The sequence below is a fragment of the Rhineura floridana genome, chromosome 6, assembly GCF_030035675.1.
Source record: "Rhineura floridana isolate rRhiFlo1 chromosome 6, rRhiFlo1.hap2, whole genome shotgun sequence".
NCBI lineage: Eukaryota > Metazoa > Chordata > Lepidosauria > Squamata > Rhineuridae > Rhineura > Rhineura floridana.
In genome coordinates, this window is record NC_084485.1 from 148895070 (window position 1) to 148917971 (window position 22902).

The 22902-nt window shown below is 43.3% G+C and overlaps 1 protein-coding gene across 3 annotated transcripts in view; it reads left to right on the forward strand.

Moving 5' to 3' along the window:
- Positions 1–22902, forward strand: part of COLGALT2 (collagen beta(1-O)galactosyltransferase 2) — a 67905-nt gene that overhangs the window by 21509 nt on the left and 23494 nt on the right. For 2 of the 3 annotated variants that reach the window (XM_061634059.1, XM_061634058.1), the window contains exon 2: positions 22279–22389. In XM_061634059.1, coding sequence (XP_061490043.1) covers positions 22279–22389 — 111 coding nt within the window. Of the gene's footprint in view, positions 1–20958; positions 20992–22278; positions 22390–22902 lie in introns of those variants that run through there. The other variant, XM_061634060.1, reaches the window with a different exon arrangement.

A 22902-nucleotide genomic window follows, 5' to 3' on the forward strand; every position in this document is an offset into this window, starting at 1 on the left:
CACACACCCAGAAATACCCCAGAGTGCACAGGTAATTAGAAAATAAGAGTTCTTGTATGCTGTCTGGCCAAGATTCTCAAAAAGTGGGGCTAGCCTGGAAAATATTGCACACAAAGCTGCTCACCTAATATTTTAGAGTTTTGGACACAACAGATCAACTTTTGTTTCATTCTGTTCCCTAGTACAGTAGGGAAATTTAACTCATTCTTTCAGCATCCAAAGTACTAAATATATTGCAATTCCACTGCAAAACAAAAGTTTTTTTTAGGGAAGAGGGTTTAATGGGAATTGAAGATTTCAGCAGCAACTCTCCAAAAATTAAATTTCCATTCTGCACGCATTTGTACAGAGCATGCAATCCTACGCACACTTACCAGGGAGTAAGCACCATTCAACCCAGTGGGACATACTGTTGAGAATGGCACTGTTAAGCCTCCAAAGCAAGTTACTTTCCTGAAAGCCCTTTTGGGCTGTTAAATACCTCAAGGTGATGGTGGGTAAACGGACGAAGCCAGGTGCTCCAGCCCCAGCTCCTTCATTCCTCAAGGCAATGAGGGTCTGCCCCAGTCCTCAACTCAGCCCAGGGAAGGAGGAGCACCACCTCCACCACGTGGGCGATTCCCTTTGTTAAGTGGCCCATTGCAGGAGCCGAGATGGCTTTGAAGGAGCCCTGGTCGGAAGGGACGCGCTGGAGAAACTTCATTCCCCGCTCCCCCGCCTCGCAAGAAGAGGCAGGAGAAAGAGGAAGCACTCTTCCCTGCGGAGGCTCAAACTTGGCAGCCCCGCGGAGCTCGGCGAGGGCGACACGCACCTGGATGCGGAGCCCCTGGCCGCCTCGCCTGGCACAGCCCACGTCCCCAACCGGGAAGCTTAGCGGGGCGAGGCTGGTGTCTGGCTGCAGGCTCACCAGCTGTCTCCTCCTCCTGCTGCTGCAAACCAGCCGGGATGGCTTTTGCTCTGCGTGCGCCTTGCTTCTGCGCCTGCCACTGCTTCCTCGCACGCCTCTGCCGAGCCGAGCCACCCAGACTTCCCCTGCTCCCCCCTCAGTAACGTCAAATGTAGCGCGGGAAGCGTTACCTTTCCTGCTAAAAAGTAGGGAAATTGCTAGTCATTCTGTTACTAGCAAATTGTAATAAAGTTACCCTCTCGTTACGCAAAAAAGGAGTGAATTACAAGTAACTCGTTATTTTTAATGAGTTACTTCCAAGCTCTGGTTCAAAGTATGGTTTCACTATATGAAAGTCTTGGCTGTATTAAGCACTTTACCTCCATGTGTAATGCACTTTCATTAACAGAGCTGATCTGGACATTTTACAAATGGGAAAAGGATGAAGGAGGGTTCCTTTTTGGCATAAATTTTGTTGCCTGTTATGCTCATAACATAGATTGAGCCTCCCAGTGAGTTATTTCAAGCCTGTGAGGTCACAGCTGTCTGCTTGGGCAGACTCCATCTTAGAGTCATTCATGCAAAATAAAATTATTGCCAGAATCCATCTTCACATACTTGAGTTTTGAAGGAGAGGTCCTTGGACAGGTCAAGAGATGTTTTGTTTGGTCAGTGGCATTTTCTTGTTATGAGAATTTTTCTGTGATGGATCCTTGCTTAATTGCAAGCAAGAAGACATGCAAGAGGACATTTCATAGTCAGTGTAGCTCCAGGGCCAGAACGTTAAATCTGGCACATTTCTGGAAACAAATCTAAACTAGCCAGAATCAAAGCCAAATAGTAGGAATAGCAGCTTTGAGATGGAGAGTAACAGCAGAACAAAGATCCACAAACAGGTTGTAGTTTCCATCGGGGACATTTATGGTGGAGACCTTAGGAATACCAACATCACAAAGGCAGAGTTTGGGATGGGTTAGAAACAGCTGGATTTGGCAGTGGTCAGATTATAAGAAAGTGGTATTTAGCAGGCAGCTCAGCTGAGACAAGTTTAGTCAGCAGACCTGGCTAGGACCAGCTAGGACTTTGCTAAGAGACAAGGGAATTGTGTGTTCTGTGGACACCTTCCAAGATGCACAGTTGGTTGGCCCTTCACTAGCATGGTTTAAATTCAACATGAAGTTATTCTCTTTTCTGCCCAGTAACTGCCATCAGAAGAAAACTGATTTACCCCAGCCACTGACTGAGAGAATGAGCCAAACAGATTACCACAGCCAAACAGGCCCAGTTTCGCAGTCTCAATGCATGGATGAGACGATGGTGTCGGGTGGAAGGGTTTGGATTTGTAAGCTGACCAAAAGGTCGAATAAAGAAATTGATTGATTGATTGGTTTGGATTTCTTAGGCACTGGAGAACATTTTGGGACAAGCCGGGCTTGTACAAAAGGGATGGGCTCCACTTGAACCAGAATGGAACCAGACTGCTGGCACTTAAAATTTAAAAGGTAGCAGAGCACCTTTTAAACTGACTGAGGGGAAAAACCCGACAGGAGCTGAGAAAGGTCCGGTTCGGAATAAACCTCCCCCCTGGGATAAAAACCAAAGAAATGATGAAATTTTAAAAGGGGTAGGCCTAGAAGTAGGCAGTGTGAGAGCAGGGGCACAGGATATAAATTCAGAAGAGCAAAATTACCACAGGCCTAACCACAAGTGCCAAAGATACTTGAAGAGAGACACTGCTTACAAGTGCCTGTACGCTAATGCTAGGAGCCTCCGAACCAAGATGGGAGAACTGGAGTGCTTGGTTTTAGAGGAGAGCATTGATATAGTGAGCATAACGGAGACCTGGTGGAATGGAGAAAACCAGTGGGATATGGTTATCCCTGGATATCAACTATATCGGAAGGACAGGGAAGGACGTATTGGTGGCGGAGTCACTCTATACGTGAAAGAAGACATTGAATCCAGCAAGCTCGAAACCCCAAAAGAGGCAGATTCCTCCACAGAATCGTTGTGGGTGGTGATACCATGCCCCAGGAGGGACTTAATACTGGGAACGATCTATCATCCCCCTGATCAAAATGCTCAGGGAGACCTTGAGATGAGATATGAAATTGAGGAAGCATCCAAACTAGGACATGTGGTAGTAATGGGTGACTTCAACTACCCGGACATAGACTGGCCGCATATGTGTTCCAGTCATGACAAAGAAGCAAAGTTTCTAGATATTCTAAATAACTATTCCCTAGACCAGTTGGTCATGGAACCGACCAGAGGGACGGCAACCCTGGACTTAATCCTCAGTGGGGACCGGGACCTGGTGCGAGATGTAAGTGTTGTTGAACCGATTGGGAGCAGTGACCACAGTGCTATTAAATTAAACATACATGTAACTGGCCAATTGCCAAGAAAATCCAACACGGTCACATTTGACTTCAAAAGAGGAAACTTCACAAAAATGAGGGGATTGGTAAAAAGAAAGCTGAAAAACAAAGTCCAGAGGGTCACATCACTCGAAAATGCTTGGAAGTTGTTTAAAAACACTATATTAGAAGCTCAACTGGAGTGCATACCGCAGATCAGAAAAGGTACCGCCAGGGCCAAGAAGATGCCAGCATGCTTAACGAGCAAAGTCAAGGAAGCTCTTAGAGGCAAAAAGTCTTCCTTCAGAAAATGGAAGTCTTGTCCGAATGAAGAAAATAAAAAAGAACACAAACTCTGGCAAAAGAAATGCAAGAAGACAATAAGGGATGCTAAAAAAGAATTTGAGGAGCACATTGCTAAGAACATAAAAACCAACAACAAAAAATTCTATAAATACATTCAAAGCAGGAGACCATCTAGGGAGACAATTGGACCCTTGGATGATAAGGGAGTCAAAGGTGTACTAAAGAACGATAAGGAGATTGCAGAGAAGCTAAATGAATTCTTTGCATCTGTCTTCACAGTGGAAGATATAGGGCAGATCTCTGAACCTGAACTAACATTTGCAGGAAGGGATTCTGAGGAACTAAGACAAATAGTGGTAACGAGAGAGGAAGTTCTAAGCTTAATGGACAATATAAAAACTGACAAATCACCGGGCCCGGATGGCATCCACCCGAGAGTTCTCAAAGAACTCAAATGTGAAATTGCTGATCTGCTAACTCAAATATGTAACTTGTCCCTTGGGTCCTCCTCTGTGCCTGAGGACTGGAAAGTGGCAAATGTAACGCCAATCTTCAAAAAGGGATCCAGAGGGGATCCCAGAAATTACAGGCCAGTTAGCTTAACTTCTGTCCCTGGAAAACTGGTAGAACGTATTATTAAAGCTAGATTAACTAAGCACATAGAAGAACAAGCCTTGCTGAAGCAAAGCCAGCATGGGAAAGTCCTGTCTCAGTAACCTATTAGAATTCTTTGAGAGTGTGATAGAGGTGATCCAGTGGACATAGTGTACTTAGACTTTCAAAAAGTGTTTGACAAGGTACCTCACCAAAGACTTCTGAGGAAGCTTAGCAGTCATGGAATAAGAGGAGAGGTCCTCTTGTGGATAAGGAATTGGTTAAGAAGCAGAAAGCAGAGAGTAGGAATAAACGGACAGTTCTCCCAATGGAGGGCTGTAGAAAGTGGAGTCCCTCAAGGATCGGTATTGGGACCTGTACTTTTCAACTTGTTCATTAATGACCTAGAATTAGGAGTGAGCAGTGAAGTGGCCAAGTTTGCTGACGACACTAAATTGTTCAGGGTTGTTAAAACAAAAAGGGATTGCGAAGAGCTCCAAAAAGACCTCTCCAAACTGAGTGAATGGGCGGAAAAATGGCAAATGCAATTCAATATAAACAAGTGTAAAATTATGCATATTGGAGCAAAAAATCTGAATTTCACATATACGCTCATGGGGTCTGAACTGGCGGTGACTGACCAGGAGAGAGACCTCGGGGTTGTAGTGGACAGCACGATGAAAATGTTGACCCAGTGTGCGGCAGCTGTGAAAAAGGCAAATTCCATGCTAGCAATAATTAGGAAAGGTATTGAAAATAAAACAGCCGATATCATAATGCCGTTGTATAAATCTATGGTGCGGCCGCATTTGGAATACTGTGTACAGTTCTGGTCGCCTCATCTCAAAAAGGATATTATAGAGTTGGAAAAGGTTCAGAAGAGGGCAACCAGAATGATCAAGGGGATGGAGCGACTCCCTTACGAGGAAAGGTTGCAGCATTTGGGGCTTTTTAGTTTAGAGAAAAGGCGGGTCAGAGGAGACATGATAGAAGTGTATAAAATTATGCATGGCATTGAGAAAGTGGATAGAGAAAAGTTCTTCTCCCTCTCTCATAATACTAGAACTCGTGGACATTCAAAGAAGCTGAATGTTGGAAGATTCAGGACAGACAAAAGAAAGTGCATAGTTAAACTACGGAATTTGCTCCCACAAGATGCAGTAATGGCCACCAGCTTGGATGGCTTTAAAAGAAGATTAGACAAATTCATGGAGGACAGGGCTATCAATGGCTACTAGCCATGATGGCTGTGCTCTGCCACCCTAGTCAGAGGCAGCATGCTTCTGAAAACCAGTTGCTGGAAGCCTCAGGAGGGGAGTGTTCTTGCACTCGGGTCCTGCTTGCGGGCTTCCCCCAGGCACCTGGTTGGCCACTGTGAGAACAGGATGCTGGACTAGATGGGCCACTGGCCTGATCCAGCCAGAGCTTGGAAAAGTTACTTTTTTGAACTACAACTCCCATCAGCCCCATGGGAGTTGTAGTTCAAAAAAGTAACTTTTCCAAGCTCTGGATCCAGCAGGCTCTTCTTATGTTCTTATCTTATGTGCATGCCTGCGGATTAAAACTCTTGAGGTAGGCATAAATAAAATTGACAAAAAACAATCCATCATCCTATATACTAATTGTAAACTCATTCTCCAAGGTGGGTCTTTATGTAGCCAAAGCAGCATCATGAGTGCATGAGAGGGAGTTATTGGCAGGTTTGCAGAAGTACAAAAACAATTTTTTAAGGGATAAAAACAACCCAATGTGGACTGAGCATGCTCAGTGGCTACAGAATGGTGTCTGTTAGGATGGGTGGGATGAAATGGAATATTTTGGAAGAGGGCTGGCCAGAAAAGGAGCATCCCACACTGCAACACTTTGTGGGAGGGCTCACATGCAGTTACTTAATGTTCCAAGGGACATTCATAGCTGAGAAACACAAGATATTCAGTGAGAGTGTTGACATCTGAGGAAAATGCATTTCTTCTTGGTATGAGAGTCTTATAAAGCTTTTTATATATATATATATGAAAGACACAGGGCTTATGACACTTTTTGGTGAGACAAGTTGTAGAACACAGAATCTTGTAACACTTTAAAAGACATTTATTATGGCATAAGCTTTTGTGTATAGAGTCCACTTCATCAGATGCATGATGTGTAATCCTCCATTATCAGGAATACACAGATACGTTCATGGGTGTGAAGAAAAAACTGTGAGTAGTGAGGTCAGAAGAAAATGAAATATAAATACCAGTTGTTAAAGCATGAATGCATGTACAGTCATTACTGTGAGTGTTCATAAAACAGCATGGATGATAACACAAATGCCCCGCCGCTGGTAAGCTAATTAACACCTGTAGTGGGATAAAAACCTGTTTCTAATATCAGATATAGGTCCAGTTATATTCTATTAAATAGAAACCTGTTCATCTTATGTGGAATGCAGATGGGCATTGCTGGCTGGAACGGGTGGGGAACCTGTGTAGCCCTTCAGATGTTGTTGGACTCCAACTCCCATCAGCCCTAGCCAGTGTGGCCAGTGGTCAGGAATGCTGGGAGTTGTGGTCCAGCAGCATTTGGTTCCTTACTTCTGCCGCGAAGGATGAGCAGATGGTTGAACAATTGATGCTGCAGCTGATGTTATTAGGACCTATAATAGCATTGCTTGGGTAGATATGGGGACAAATTGGGGTCCAGGTTTGTTGCAGAGTCTGGTTCCTGTGACTGTCTCTTTTTATGTTACTTGTTATAGCTGGCAAGTAGCTGTTTTAGGCCTGCCTGTAAGTAAAGATTGGCCTATCACTTAAGACCTGTGAAAGGGATGAGCTGTAGACCGTTGAAGGTACACTGGATCAATTTTGGTGAGAGCTACGGATGGCAAGTAGTGCTCTTTTACTTTCTTTTCTGTGTCCATCCTGCAATAGATCATTCCTTGATGTCAGTCTGATCTTGTTTATCTAAGAATGTAGGCTGTTTCTATTTACTACAAATTGCAGAACAGTTATTCCTAGCCCAGATACTCATGGTATTGCCAAAATAATATTTCATTATTTATTTATTGTACTTATATACCGCCCCATAGCCGAAGCTCTCTGGGCGGTTTACAGTAATTTTTAAAAACTTACCTGAAATTTAGCCTCATTTTTTAATGTATGCAACTTTTTCTCCATGTGCTAAAAGCTTCAAAACTAGTGAGAATTTGGATGAAGGAACCAGTGGTCGGTACTGTATAGCTTGAAGTCCTGTAGCCCTTGCCCCTTTCTTTTTAACATTCTTCCTTTGTTCACTGGCTGTATATCACCTGTCCTCTTTCTTCTATGCCACCATGACAATCTGGTTGAGATTTGCAGGCTTCAATACTTGCTCTTTAGACTCCCATATATGATGATGTCAGTTTCCAAAGATTTATATAGCTATACCAACTTTGTAGTTTGTATCAACATTGAATTACAAGGCTATTAAAGCTAAATATATAGGCTTGCATCCAAAGTAGTGTGAAGTCTCTTGTTCCATTAGCAACAGAACGTTCCCCCTCTCCTCCCCCTAGGCTCCCCTAAATCTGTTCTGGGTTTCCCCCCAACCCTCTGGATCAGACTTCGGGAGAGTGGGGGTGGCGCATGGGAGGAGGAGAGGGGGGAAAGTTTCATTGCACAAGCATAAACACATATAAGACCATGTTATTTGTTATACAAACTATAAACTATGTAAAAAAATCTATACATGTAAAAATAAACAGCATAATTATTAATTACATTTCTAAACTGTCCTTCATCCCATAGGTTTCCAGGAGAGTATACAACAGCAAAGAACAACACATTCGAAATATAATAAAGCATATTAAAACCACAGCATTAGATCCAAAAGCCAAATGCAAATCCGCAGCGGTCATAGTTAAAATACCCTTAACCAAGCCTACTCTCCTTAAGCCATCAGTGAAAAATCATCAATGAAGGTTATGGCTGTACTTTCAAGGGGAGAAATGTCCACAAATGGGGGGACACCACACAGATGGCCCTCTCCTGGGTAACTCTAAACTGGCCCAAATCCATCTCTGAGACAATGAGAAGGTTTCCACCGCAGATTATAAGGCCTGGCTGACAGATAATGGAGATATTATTTAATAAGTGTTACACACTTACCTCTGTATTCTTTACGGGAAAATCTCTTTCCCATCTCTTGCCCTAATTATTTTTCATTAATCCAGTTAATGGGAACTGTATCCTGTAATTCTCCCTTTTTTATCTGCTGTCTGTTAATCATACTATTTCCATAAGTCCATTCATCTCTGCAATCTTCCACGTTCTATGGAAACTTCCTATTCTGGACAACCACTCTTTTATCATGGATGGAGCGCTGTTCTTCAGTTTTGCTATCAACATTTATGCCGTAGTTCACAAATTCCACAACAGCTCTTTAGAATTGGACCCAGTATGATCATTTAAACAATCTAACAAAATTGTCATTGGAACAGGTGGTACCCTGTGGTGGATTATTAATAGACCACTTGTCCCCAGAAATATACCATTGCTTTTGCTAACTTTAGTTGGTGCCAAACCAGGGGAGAAGAAATGGATCAGGCTGGTGGGCCGGATCTTTATATCTCTCCCACACACCCTTGAGTAAAGTTTGACAGGTGGGCAAGATCAATCACAATGATGTCAGGTGACCCACTTTTGCCCATGTGGTTTGAAATCCTTCTATGGGCAAAGGCACAGCACTCTGCAAGCCCTGACAATCACCTGATTGTTGGCACATGGCTTTTCCTTCCCCACCCCTGACATCATATATGATGTAGGGCAGGTTGGTAGCTTGGCCAAAATGGTCTCATAGGCCGAATCAGGAGGTCTGGCGGACCTAATTAGGCCCCCTGGCTGGAGGTTTCCCACTGTTGCCATCGACAGGAGAATGTTTACAAACTTGATTGTGAGTTAACTATGATTATAGTGAACCCAAAATGCCAGTGCAGATGTAGTGCTGTGTTTGGTTGTTACGTAGTTGTAATTATAGTTTATCCCCAAGGGGAGAGGAAATACCTATGAGAACAGATCTGTATGTGTGAAGAGGGGCAGAGACGTGTGCATGCCCTTGGAGAATCGCCTAACCATGATTTGGCAGTGAGGCAGCATTGCGTCTATACTTGGTCAGTGACTATTCTAAATTCACCTACTGAGCTTCATGTCTGAGTAGAAATTTGAACTGAAATGTCTCCAATCCAAATCTGATATTGTGCCTACTGAATACTTGGCTCTCATTGCTAATTCAAAAGTGCAAGTCCTGGTTATCCTTGTGTGCGCCACCCTTGTGAATGTGTAGCAGAAGTCATGAGAGAGAACCCAGTCCCTCTAGGTCCACAGCCTTTCCCAACCAGTGTGCCTCCAGGTGTTGTTGGACCACAACTCCCATCTTCCCGACCATTGGCAATGCTGGCTGAGGCTGATGGGAGTTGTGGTTCAACAACATCTGGAGCCACACTGGTTGGGAAAGGCTGCATCTAGGATATGTACAATGTTGTACTCTTGCTAAGTGCTTGTTGGGACTGAATTCATAAAATGCTTAATTTACGAGTCTGCCTTCAGGCCATGTTCATTGTTTCCCAAGATTTAGGAACTTCATTGCATGCTGGTGGATCTGTAAAAACATGTCAGAAGTAACCTGCAGTGATGGGATGCTTGTCCATTAGGATTTGCCAAAGCAGGCTCTGTGTGTGTGTGTGTGCGTTTTCAAGTTCTTGCTCCTTAAAAGTAAGAAAAAATCCTGCTGGGGTTGCAAACTTTTTGACGACTAAAAATTGTGTTTGCCTGTTAAAGCTGCTGCCCCCCCCACTCCCCCCATCAACCAATCAAGTCTCTGCGAGTTTAGAGTTAAGGGCATGCTTGCTTTTTTTGTGTTTACTCTATTTTGATTCTGGTCTGTCATGAAATAATGAATATAAAAAGGAAATATTTTCTCCCAGCTGTGACTGGTAACGTCAAATTTAACAAACAGCTGCTTAGTACACATTCACAAGGATTTTCATTAATTCATATTTCTTTGGAGGAGGGCTGACTGTTTCCCCTCTGCCCCCTTTTTTGGGGGGGGGTTGTTGTGAACATATTCACATTATTTCAATACTGCTCTTCCTGGCACCATTTTCATCTTCTGCCTCAACTGCCCACAGATGTGATCTGTTAGTGATATCTCAATACCACATCAGACATGATGACTCATGGATATTCCCAAATAAAATCAAATGGCTCAATGCACTATGTGAGGGCAAACAATATAAAATCCTTCCTTGAAAATCATTCAGTTGAAAGGTGGGTTATAAATCTTAAGAATAAAAATATTAAAAAGCTGCTGCTGCCGGAATAAAAGGGTGCTTGAAAACAATGGAAATTGTGGGCAAGGTGAGTATTCTGCCCCTCCCACAAGTTTGGCTAAGTTGAGTGCATTACTTTTGAATGGAGTATCAAAACTGGAGAATATTCTGTATTGCCCTGTATTCAACTAATACAATACAAGGTGACTTTGCATAAGTTTAATAAATTAATTAAATTAAATTTAATTAATTTATTGGATTTCTTAGTCGCCCATCTGGCTGGCCATCCAGCCACTCTGGGCGACTTACATAATGAACAAAATAACACAAAATGACACACCAATACAATAACATTAAAATCTAAAAGTGATAATGATAAAATCTAACCCACCCCAAAGGCCTGCCTGAAGAGCCAGGTCTTCACGGCCCAGCGGAAACTCATTGTAGAGGGGGCCTGGCGGAGATCATTTGGAAGGGAGTTCCATAGGGTGGGGGCCACAATTGAAAAAGCCCTCTCTCTAGTCCTCACCAGTCTAGTTGTTTTGACTGGTGGGATAGAGAGAAGGTCTTTTGAGGCCGATCTTGTTAGGCGGCATAGCTGATGATGCTGGAGGCGCTCCTTCAGATAGACTGGGCCAAAACCATGTAGGGATTTAAAGGTCAAAACCAACACCTTGAATTGGGCCCGGCAAGCAAGTTACTTTTTTAGCTGGATTTCCAATCCTTCTACTTGAGTAAAAACACAGTGCATGCACACAGCTCTGTGAAGTCCAGAATTCACTTTTCATTAAAGGCAAAAAAAGAATTTAGCAATTACAGGTATGAAAATATGCTTGAAAGCAAGTGGACAATGCCTTATGAAACCTTGCGACATAAAAGAGATTGCTAAGTAGAGTAAAAGGGTCCCTTGTGTAGCTCTTGCTCCTTCCTGTGAATAAATTATGCAAGATCAAGATAGATTATGCAAAATAGCATGATGTAGACAGTTTGTAGGGTCCAGCCTTTTCTGAATGCAAAAGTTTGGTTAACTTATGCAGTGTGTACATACATGTTCAATATTAAGCCAAGAGAATTTGCAACCTAGCATGTGACTTTCTGTTGGGGTCAATAGTAATCATTAAAGAGCAAATTACACATTGCAGTGTCTTATAAAATAAGTCTTGCTATTACTGGCATAAGAAAAATACACAATGTTGGTCAGTAGCAGACAGAAAAGTAAGGAATCATTTCTGTTTCCCCAAACCAGTTACCGCCTGTTTATCTCTCTCTGCAAGTTTCAGTGATCTAAAGAGTGCTCTAAATTATGCTGCCATCTTCCTTCTACCTGTGATGTACTAAATATAGCCGGCTGGGAGAGAACTTGTTGCAGACCATGCCAGCGACCAAACAGTATACACTTGCCAATTTCAGGAAGACTTTGAGTTTCATGAGATTGTATTCCCTACGACCAACACCCACCATTCTTTTAGTGCTTCCCAAAGTTGGCTTGGCTGTTGAAGGAAACGTTTCACTGTTTTGGAACCCATTAATGTAGTCTTGGCTACTGCACTGTGCACATTACACAGGGAAGGCTTTATCAACAAGTCGGGATGTCAGGCATTGCAATAGCAATTTATTTTTCTCCTGCCTTGTAATTAGCTGCTTTATGTAAATGAGTGATGCTTTCTTTTTGGAAGAGTAGTTTGCCAGACCAACTGCTGAAGCTGCCTTGCAATAAGTTAGTTAATAGGTAGGCTGCTAAAAAAAAGAAAACTAGTCTATGGCCTAGAGCAGGGGTAGGGAACCAGACCTCCCAGGGGCCAAGTACAGCCCCACAGGTCTTTCTCTCTGGCTTAGAACTCTCCCCAGGCCACACCCCTCATGGGCGCTGCTGTGTGTGCACGCACCCCCCCATTGTTTTTGCCTGGCTGGAATGTGTCCTTGACCTCTGGTAATGTCTGGATGGAGGATAGAGGGGCATGTGTGAGCGTGTGTAGAAAGTGGTCTATGGTACAAAGGTAAAAATCACATCAGTTGGTTTGCCCACTTTTGCCTCTGGCCCCACCCACCACTGGCACTTGGCCTTCAGAAGGTTGCTCGGAAGGAAATGTGGCCCTCGGACTGAAAACGTTTCCCCACCCTGGGCTGGAGACCTGAAAGACTGCCTTCTCCCCTATGTACCTACCTGAATCTAATAAATAAACAAGTCTTAAGATCCTCTTTGGAGGGTCTGGTACCCCTGCTGAAAGGGCCTTCTGAGTCATTGTGCTCCAGTTACGGACTAGTCTTCCCAGGGAGGCAGGCCTGGCACCGTCTTTGTGGTGTTTTTTGCCCCTGCAGAAGAGCTTTCTGTTCACACAAGCCTTTTAAATGCCTTCGGTAATCTGGGCCTCCATTTTCATTTAGAGGGTATGGTAAGTTCTGTTATGACCGGCAGTGTTGTGACATATTCAGAAGTGCAGGGTTCCTTCATAATAGTCACAATCGTAGTCCCTTCTAAGATAATACCACTTTCTAAGATTATGGAATAATCTGGCCAGGTTTAATACTGCTTTCTGCTGCTCTGTCGCTGTCACCATTTGACTGTCCTTTCTCACTGTCAGATATATGGCTTGAGTTACAGAATTCAGCGTCTACACATTTATCTCCTGCTGCTACCAAACTGCTTGATATGATATAGATGGGATGCTATCATCAGGATTCTCCTAAAAATTACATACTGGGGGTGGGGGGAAGGTTGGCATAAATACCAAAAATTCCCAGAGTGTGTGCTGGGTCAGAAGCCTCAAGGGTAGCACAACCATGTCTTGAAAAATTATTACTTGTCCTTTTTATGTTCAGCAAAACTTTGCATGTTTTAACATGTTTTATAAACTTTATAAAGCGTGCTCTTCAGTGGGAAGGGAACGGGGGGGGGAAGAGTGGGAGGTCCAACAGATAGGACATGATTACATCAAGATACAAGAAGTTGTTATACTACTTATTCGTCTGAGGAGTGATGTCTTAGGACCCTTACATGGGCCATATCCTCCAAGTGCAACTCTCTGCTCACAGAAGGCCTGCCTAACAGAATGCAGCAGGGCACTCCTGCATGTGAAGCACTGCAGACAGAGGGACAAACTGTGAACAGAAGAGCATAACATACAAGCAGCTGGCTGGATCAGGTCAGTGGCCCATCTAGTCCAGCATCCTGTTCTCACAGTGATGCCAACCAGTGATGCCTATGGGAAGCCTGCAAGCAGGACCCAAGCATGACAGCAGTCTCCCCTCCTGTTGTTTCCAGCACCTGGTATTCAGACGCAGACTGCCTGTGACAGTGGAGACTGAACATAGGTGTTAGGGTTAGTAGCAGGACCGGCTCCAGGCTTGCGGGGGCCCTTGGGCATCAGCTTGCCCTGCCCCCCCGGTAGGTGTGTGTGTGTGTGTGTGTGTCCCACGGCCCCCCTACCTGTCTAGTCTTTACCATTGCCCTTAATGAAGGTGGCGGCCACGGTTTCCCTAAGGGGAATGAAACCTCCGCCACCATCTTTGTTGATGGCACAAGTGTGTGCTACGCGTGCACATCTCTGCCATCAACTAAGATAGCGGCAGCAGCTTCAGTACCTTAGGGAAGCTGCGGCCGCCATCTTCATTAAGGGCAATGCTAAAAAGCTGGGTGACAGGTAAGTGGGGTGTGTGTGGGGTGCGGATCGCGGAAGGGGAGCGGAGGGCCCTTAGGGGCTCCTGTAACTCCGGGGCCCTCTGGCCAGTGCCCAACCTGGTCGCCCTTTAGAACCGGCCCTGGTTAGTAGCCATTGATAGCCTTGCCCTCCATAAATTTGTGTAATCCTCTTTTAGTGGCCATCACTGCCTCTTGTGGGAGTGAATTCCATAGTTTAACTGTGCGCTGTGTGAAGAAGGACTTTATGTCCTGAATCTTCAAACAATTAGCTTCTAGAGTTATGACGGGGAAGCAACTTTTCCCTGTCCTCTTTCTCCATAATTTTATACACTTCTATCATGTCACCTCTTACTGGCCTCTAAACTAAAAAGCCCCAAATATTGTAACCTTTCCTCATAGGGGTATTGCTCCAAGCACTTGATCCTCTTGGTTGCCCTTTTCTGAACCTTTCCCAGCTCTACAATATCTTTTTTGAGGTGAGGTGACCCAAATTATATTCCAAGTGTGGTCACACCATATATTTATATACAGATCATTGCAGTCCAGTAACTCAGAACCATCATATGCTCACACTTTGGCTGCCCTCGCATACTAAACATTTTTAGTTGCCTGGAAAGCAAGCTTAAAAAATTAAGAAATGGCTAACAGTGGGAATGTAGCCAATCTCTTCCACTCCTTTCTAGCCTGGCTCTTTAGTTCTCCATGTTGAAAAATGTCCACTTTGAGACTCCTTCTTGTTGCAGCTTTTAACTCAAAAGCAAGATGTATGAGACAGTATTTTAAGATGGATGTTGCTGTATTTTAAATTCACCCTGATATGGCTGTGATATTTGTCAAGCAGTTGTCAAAGCACAGGAGCTAATGGGGTGGGATCCATCTTTGTGTTTAGGGTAGCAAACCTATGCCCACACATCTCAGAGAATAAGCCCCGTTGAACTCAGTATGGCTTCCTTTGGGGTAGACATGTATAGAATTGCACTGTCAATCTCTATGCCTGTGTATCTTTTTTCATTTGTACAATCCTCCTACTTTTGCCATTGGTATTGATGCAGCTGTGTTTAGATAGGCCTGTGTGTGACAGCAGACTTCCATCAACAGAGACAAAGTGATTCATTCAGCGTATAATTGATCTTTAAAAGAAAGAAAAAAGCAGGTTGCAGCTTAATTTACAATGGTGGAAGAGGTGAGCTTGGATCCATTACTGCAAACAATGCTGCTCTTTTGTATGATGCTTGAGGGCTGTTTCTCTTCTCTTTAATCTGGGGAGGCTCATAGCAACCTGTGCAACAAGATCTCTGGACTCAACAGCAAGTAATCTAAATAAAGCAACTCCCCAAAGGTCCACCTTTTTTAGTAATTGCTCTTCAACATTTCTTTCTTGGGTTTTCTTGATTTGCCACTGCCTCTGTATGCCAGAATTTGGGTAGAAATGCAGATCCTCTGTGGCGCAGAGTGGCAAGCAGTGGTAACGCAGCCGAAGCTCTGCTCACAGCCGGATGGAGGAAGTCGAATCTCTGGTAAAAGGGGTTGAGGTCCACTCAGCCTTCCATCCATCCATGGTCGGTAAAATGAGTACCCGGCATACGCTGGGGGGGTAAAGAAAGGCCGGGGAAGGAACTGGCAATCCCACCCCATATATACGGTCTGCCTAGTAAACATCGCAAGATGTCACCCTAAGAGTCGGAAACAACTCACACTACAAGTGCGGGGACACCTTTACCTTTTACACTTGTAGTTGTGCTGGCTTCAGTGCGCCTCCATCTCCATTTCTGAATGAGGGGACGCCCCTAGTGCATTTTACCAGCCTGTTTTATCTTGAGGTCAGCTTCACACAGACTTCAGAACTGATTGGCCATCAACCCTGTTGGCACTCCAGGTGTGTCCAATGAAAACACTTTGCTGTAGGCTCAGGCAGACACAGTGACTGGCCCAATGCTTTTCTGTGGGTGGTCCTAATCAGCAGTGGGGAAGGGAGATGAGTTTTGTCATGAGTCGTTTCAAAATGCAGCCGGAGAAAGCGGTCTGGATATTTTTGAAGCAACTAGTGTGTTTGCACCTGTGCTTTAACTCTTGATTCTCTTGGGAACATTCAAGCAACTCTACCACTAGAATGAGACTGCTTTCAGACATGGAGTTTATTGCGTTAGTTTAATGGATTAAAATGGTAGCGCTTCTGTCCCTATTTCTAAAATTCCTTTCACACTGCAGTACCTGTTGCATTAAGCAACAGTGGATTTTTCAGCCAATATCCTGTCATTTCATGCCACTGTCTTTCACACAGCTGTAATGAACATCTTGTTTTTGTCCCTCACCCATTATACACATGCACATTGTAGTTCCTCAGTGTGTAGGAGGTCTAAGATCATAGAATCATAGAGTTGGAAGGGGCCTATAAGGCCATTGAGTCCAACCCCCTGCTCAATGCAGGAATCCAAATTAAAGCATAGCTAACAAGTGGCTGTCCAGCTGCCTATTGAATGCCTCCAGTGTTGGAGAGCCCACCACCTCCCTAGGTAATCGGTTGCATTGTAGTACCACTCTAACAGTTAGGAAGTTTTTCCTGATATTCAGCTGAAATCTGGCTTCCTATAACATTCTCTCCAGCCATCACACCCTGCTTCTGCCAACCCTTCTCCCTTTAGCATTTGACATATTTTTTTAGTTGTATAGACAAGGGGTGTGTGTGTGTGTGTGTGTGTGTGAAATGCTGCTGCTACCTGTGCCTACGCCGCAATACCCATACAATTTTCATCAGGCAAAAAAAAAAAAGTGCGCACCTAAAGGGTGGGAATGTGTTGCATGCTGGGATGCCGGTCATGTGAGCGGTTACAGCTAGCAAAAAAACTCCTGTGATTTTCTGGGTTCCCAAGCTTGCAAACAGATTATTCTGGTACTATTTATCACAAAAATTAGTGCTAAACTTGCACTATATTCCACTAGAATTCCAGAACTAGTGTGCATGTCATGTGAAAGATCAAATATAATGTGCAAATTAGATAAGAAATCGTCAGAATAATGGAATAAAGTGCGGCGTGAAAGCAGCCTGAGGGGATACAGATTCCTGCTCTCTCCCTCTCTGAGAAGATAGCAACCAGCCAGGCCTGACCATGCATGCCCACTGAGGTTGGAGACTGGTCTGGGTTGCATTTCTGTAGTTCAGTGGCTCAATTTCTGTCAACAATTCTTATTTTATATGCAGATCTATGTATAAATAGTTTTACAGTGTACTTTTTCATTGTGCCTGCTTGGAATCGGCATTGTCCAAAGATTGTGGGAGATTGTGGTGTGCCTGTCTCGTGGAAGCTGGCTGGAGTGAGATCTCTCTGAGCTATTTTATTTTACTACTCCATCCCCATGATCTTCAGGAGATTATCAGAGGGACATGACCTCACAGAGCAGTACATTGCTACTGTTAGAGATGCAAAGGCCTGGGGGGAAAACACCCTGTTTTTCCAGGGGAAAAAAAACACGCACACAGAAAAGTTCAGAAAAAAATGGTACCTGTTCCTACCAAAATCTCAGGATTTTGGGGTAGAGAAGCCCCATTTCAGCCCTGTGTTTTGTAGTCATAACATTCTCTGCTCCTTGGTAATCTCAGCCAGTGCAAACTCGTACAGATCTCTGTCTCCCTCTCCTTCTCATTTAATTCATGGAACAGGGGTATCTTTCATAAGGGGAAAATGCAGAGTCATGTTTAGGAATGCAGATGGGTAAAAGAGAACTCACTGTGCTTTGCCCACTCCCTAGGTATTTTTCCAATAAAAGCTGCACCACAGGGATCACTGCACCACTGACATCGGAACAGAGGAGACTTACTGAATTTGATAACCATTTTCCTCCCTAAATCCATGATGCAATGCCACTGAGGTCTAATCACCTGTAGCCTTGGTATATGTATGCCAAGGTAACCCTAAATTCTGCATGATTTGAACAGTTCACAGATTTGGAAAATTCTGTAACTTTTAGTATTTTATTTGATCTAGTCCATCTTTTCCTAGTCATGGTGTAGGATAAGGAGCTAAATAGGGAACTGGAAGCCCTGATGCCCAACTCTTGCTCCTCTTCATCCTAGAGAGACTTAACAGATGTTTTCTCAATCGCAGCTTGCCTGGTGGTAGCTGCTCATTATATTTTCTGTTTATTTTTGTGCTGATCCAAATGTCTGTCTGTTAATGGAACCTTTGAGCAATTGTTAATTTTCAAGCTGCTCTGCAGGCTATGGTTGAAAGATGAAGAATCCTATTTTAAATCAATTCTGTTATAGCTCAGAGGTTCCCAGACTGTGGTCTGTGGCATGCCCGCATGAATATTCATATTTATTTTCAATTTTATTTTTATAGTTTCTTTTATTTCTTATATTGCTTTTTATTGTATTACAATTTGAGTTCTATACATATACAACACAAGAAACAAAAGAAGCAATAGAAATACTATTAAAAATTATTCAGCACCTAACACAGCGTATTACAATTGCTTCAAGAGCTAGAACAAACATTCTGTGGTCCACTAAGACCATCAACAGTTTTGAGAGGTCTGTGAGAAAAACAAGTTTGAAACCACTGTCATAGCCATTTTATTGAAATACTACTGGATGGTATTTTGGAAGCCGTTCGCTGACAATGCACACACCTGAGGTCTGACCTGCTGGACTGGGAAAGACCCTGTGGGGATTCTCCCTTTTTCCTGAATACTCTTTTCAAGCCACACTTTCAAAAGGGCCCAGCACACCTGGATATGAAGGCAGATAGCAGCAGGCTAGTTTTCAAGACAGTAGTCGTGAAACAGATTTTTCTTTTTCTTTTTTAAATTACCAGCAATTCCTCTTCCCCCCTCTTCGAATTTACTGCAGTTTCAGAATATTTCTTCTTCCAGACTAAAGACTGTTTAGATCGGTTTATGTTGAGTAGATACGTACACTTGCTTCCTTCTCTATCCAGAATATAGGGTGGGGGGAATTTTACGTTATTCCACCCCTCACCCCTTCCAGCCTACCTGAATGATGGATTAATGACTGTTAAGATGAGGGGGGGAGAATGGGAAAAACACATTTATGTTTGTGTTGGGGGGGTGTCCTTCTCCCTCTGGTACAAGGACCACAGAGTGGCCCTTAAACCGGAAAGGCTGGAGGCACACGGTGTTCCTTTTGGTAGGAATTCTGGTAATTTTCCGACAAGGATGAAAACTAGCAAAAGAGACTGCTCTTCCCTCCCCTGACACCAGGGTCAAAGTAAATAAACAGCAAATAAGCAGAAGCTCAGAACAGGGATATAAAGCGGATGGAACTTTTTAGTTAACTTTCTGGCTGGTTTGCTAAGAATTATCTATGTCTAAACACCGGGATTGTTGAATACACAGCTGTTACAGTCTGCTGTTTTGTAGGACAGGCAGATAGCCATGTTTGCCAAACTAGAATGTTCTGGTTCTGAGAGCGCTTTTCTGTAGCATAAAGGTTTTGTCCAGATCTCGGTTGTCAGCTGTTGCAAGTAAGAGTCTCGCATGAAAATAGGCTTATTTGTTCCTTGAAACTTGGGGTTGTTTTGTCAAGAAGGATGATACTGGTTTAAGGAGTACAAATGGAACTGTTAGTATGGGTAGCAAAGCCCATATGATATTGCAAGAGATTAAAAAATAGAATTTGTGCGTGCATAAATAAATAAGTATGCACATACTGCCTTTCAACAAAAAGTACTCAAAATAATTGTGAGACTACCACGCAAGGCAGTTCCCCTAGACCAGTGTTTCTCAATCTTTTTTCAACCCATGCCCCTTTTTAGCTAACACAAACATCCCACACCCTCCTCTCAAACTTGACTCCCATAATATTGAACTACTGTGCACCTGTGCTATCTTCTCACCTTCTGAACACAACATTTAGTGCATGCATATTTTAAAATTGTTAATATTTCACTTATATTGTACATTTGAAACTCAACCCACCGAGATCTTCATATGCCCCCCTGGGGGGGGGCACCCTCCTGGTTGAAAAGCGCTACCGTAGACACTGGATACTTTTGTCTACCTTTCCTCCATGTTTTCACATGTATCTTTACCATAATGAGGGCTAGAAAAATTAATTTAAACCAAGAATTCTGATTTTTCTCAATTTTAAAACGTTTACTGCTTGCACCCTTGTGTGGCCTGCTTCCAGTATTTCAGTTGGCGCCCTGTTGGGGTGTGGATGGCAGAGGAATCAAGAGGTTACCCACGTTAGCAGCTTTGGGGCAATGCTGGTTCAGCATGTGTTAATCTCTCCTTGATAACTCACATGATTCAAAATTCTAAAAATGCTGCTCTCAGATCTGTGAGGTTGGGAAAAGCCTGCAAAGTACAGCTTTCTTTGTATCCTGCCCCCAGAGCGCTTATCAGCCAAACTTTGCTGTCTGCCAACCACCTGCACTGAAAATATACAACAGGGGCATTCTTGTCACGCTAGGCATATCATCCATTCTAGCATTTTCTCATAACATCAGAAATGACTCCTGTACATTTTCCCTCTCTGTGAAGAGACTTTGTGTAGGCCTTGTGTGCATTCTGGGTGACCCAATGGAAATGGCTCTTGTAAGCAGTTTCATTATGTCTCATCCAGTAAAGTAAGAAAGCCTTCCCCCTCTATTTGACTGTTTAGCAAGGGGAGCCAGTTCCATTGTCTCTGCAGAAATGCCTTAATTTATATGTGTGGTCTCCTTATACAATGAAGTGAAGCAACATAGAAAACCCTTTGTTTGTAAATTCAAAATGTAAAGAATACAGCTGGGTTGACAAAGTAACAAACTTGAATTGACTTGTTTATATTTTGAAATCCATTGCTACTGGCTGAATTGTTTTCTTATTCTCCCCCTGTTTGAGTCTGAAGTCCATAGAGTTTGACTTCAAAGTCTTAAAACGGCACAGGAAATTTAAAGGCATATACTAGTAAAATGTAAGTACAGAGATGTTCCTGGCTGCAACAGGAAATCTCCCTAAGGCAGAGCAAATAAATAGCGTCCCTCTCTCTTGCCCCCAGTCAGGGTGTATTGTAGTCATGGCTAGTCAAGTTATTTTGGCACCTGAGGCAGAAAAATCCCACTAGTCCCTCCCTCCGCTCCCTGGCAGTAAAATGCAGTAATAATACATTAGGACTGTAGTCCTGAGCAGACATTCCTAGGAGTAAACGCCACTGAGCTCAACAAGACTTGTGTCCAGGTAAACATGCAAAGAATTGTGTTGCAAATAACTTAAGAACTTGCTGCTGTTTTGTTACACCCAAAATTAGCTGCCTGAGGTGGTTGTCTCACTGTGCCTAACGGCAGGGCTGGTCCTCTTTGTCCTCCCCGAATAAGAATCCACATTGGGTGTGAGAATGGGAAATTTCCATGGCCCAAAACTGTTATATCTTCTGTGCTGAGTGCTGGCTGCATTCATGAGGGATATTGTCCCAAATTTTGCCGAAGGGGAGATTTAAAATGACTCATGTTCAGACCTTCAAGTAATAAGCATGTAGTGAACTAAGGGTTATATCCAACATTAGTCATGCTTAAAGTGCACCCACTGAAATTAATGGACCTGGCTGACTTGTGTCCATTAATTTCAGTGGGTCTGCTGTGTGTAGAACTTGACTGAACATAACAAATTTCAGCTTTCTTTCTGTTGTGACAGTAGCTTAATAAATTTGACGCGTCGTTCCCCCCCCCCCTTCACCACTGAGTGTTGGCCAAGCATGTCTATCTCTCTATCCATCCTCAGCCTGCTGTGAGAGATTTAGAAAATCAGTCACATATACTGCAGTACCTCTCTCACACACACACATACTATCAGTGCAGCCCACACAGTTTTTACAGCATAAAGTAATATATGAATTTATACATGGATCCATTAAAAATAATTCTGCATCTGGAAGTAATTTTGCATTCAGTTTAGCTAAAACCTAGCTACCTTTGTTCTGATTTGTGTCATATTCTAAGTAGACTTGAAAGTTTGCCCATTACTACAACTGAAGTTGACCTGATGAAGAATATCACTTAGTGCATATTCAGTCTCATTTTAAGATGCCAGTGGAGGTTGGTTGGTAAACATTTGTGTGAACATTTCATACCTCAAATGGACTGCATGTTCAGGTCAGATTTGCATCTATGAAGCATTGACAGGACAGCTGTTGTTGCCAACCAGTTCGTGACTGAAAGATGGTGAATGTAAGTAATCATTATGCATATTCACTGTTCCACTTTAGGGTAGCCACTGACCACAATGTTGACAACACAACAGAGCTCCTGAGAGAGTGGCTGAAGAATGTACAAAAGTTATATCACTATGTGGAGTGGAGGCCAGTGGATGATCCTCCGTAAGTATTCAAGTGCTGGGTTTTTCCCAGTAAAATCAAGTAACTATGTGTAAGAAACGTACGCGTGTTAAACTATCAAAAGTCCTCACAAGCAGTTTTGGGGTGGAACGTGCAGTGGAACGTGCGGTGGAATGTACCCCACTTGGATAGAACCTGGATGTGACATTCAACATGGGGCTCTTAAAAAATGACTTACTTCATAATATTCATTCAGATGTGCACATGTCATTCCCCACATCTATTCCACGTAGTTAGCAAGCACCAGGGGGAAATTCAAGGAAACAACAAGGATAAGCCTATATTTTACATTCTGTTACCCCCAATGCTCTAGAGGTAGACAAGATGGCCGTCCCGATACTGCTGAGCAGCACAGAGTGATCTTTCTCCTTCTGTCCAGCGGTTATTGCTCTCCCCCATAAGATATTCCAATCCTTTCTCACGCCATTTAAGCTAGATATGGCCATCTTTATATCCTTGTGGTAGTGAATTTCACAGCCAAGCTAATTTGTGTGA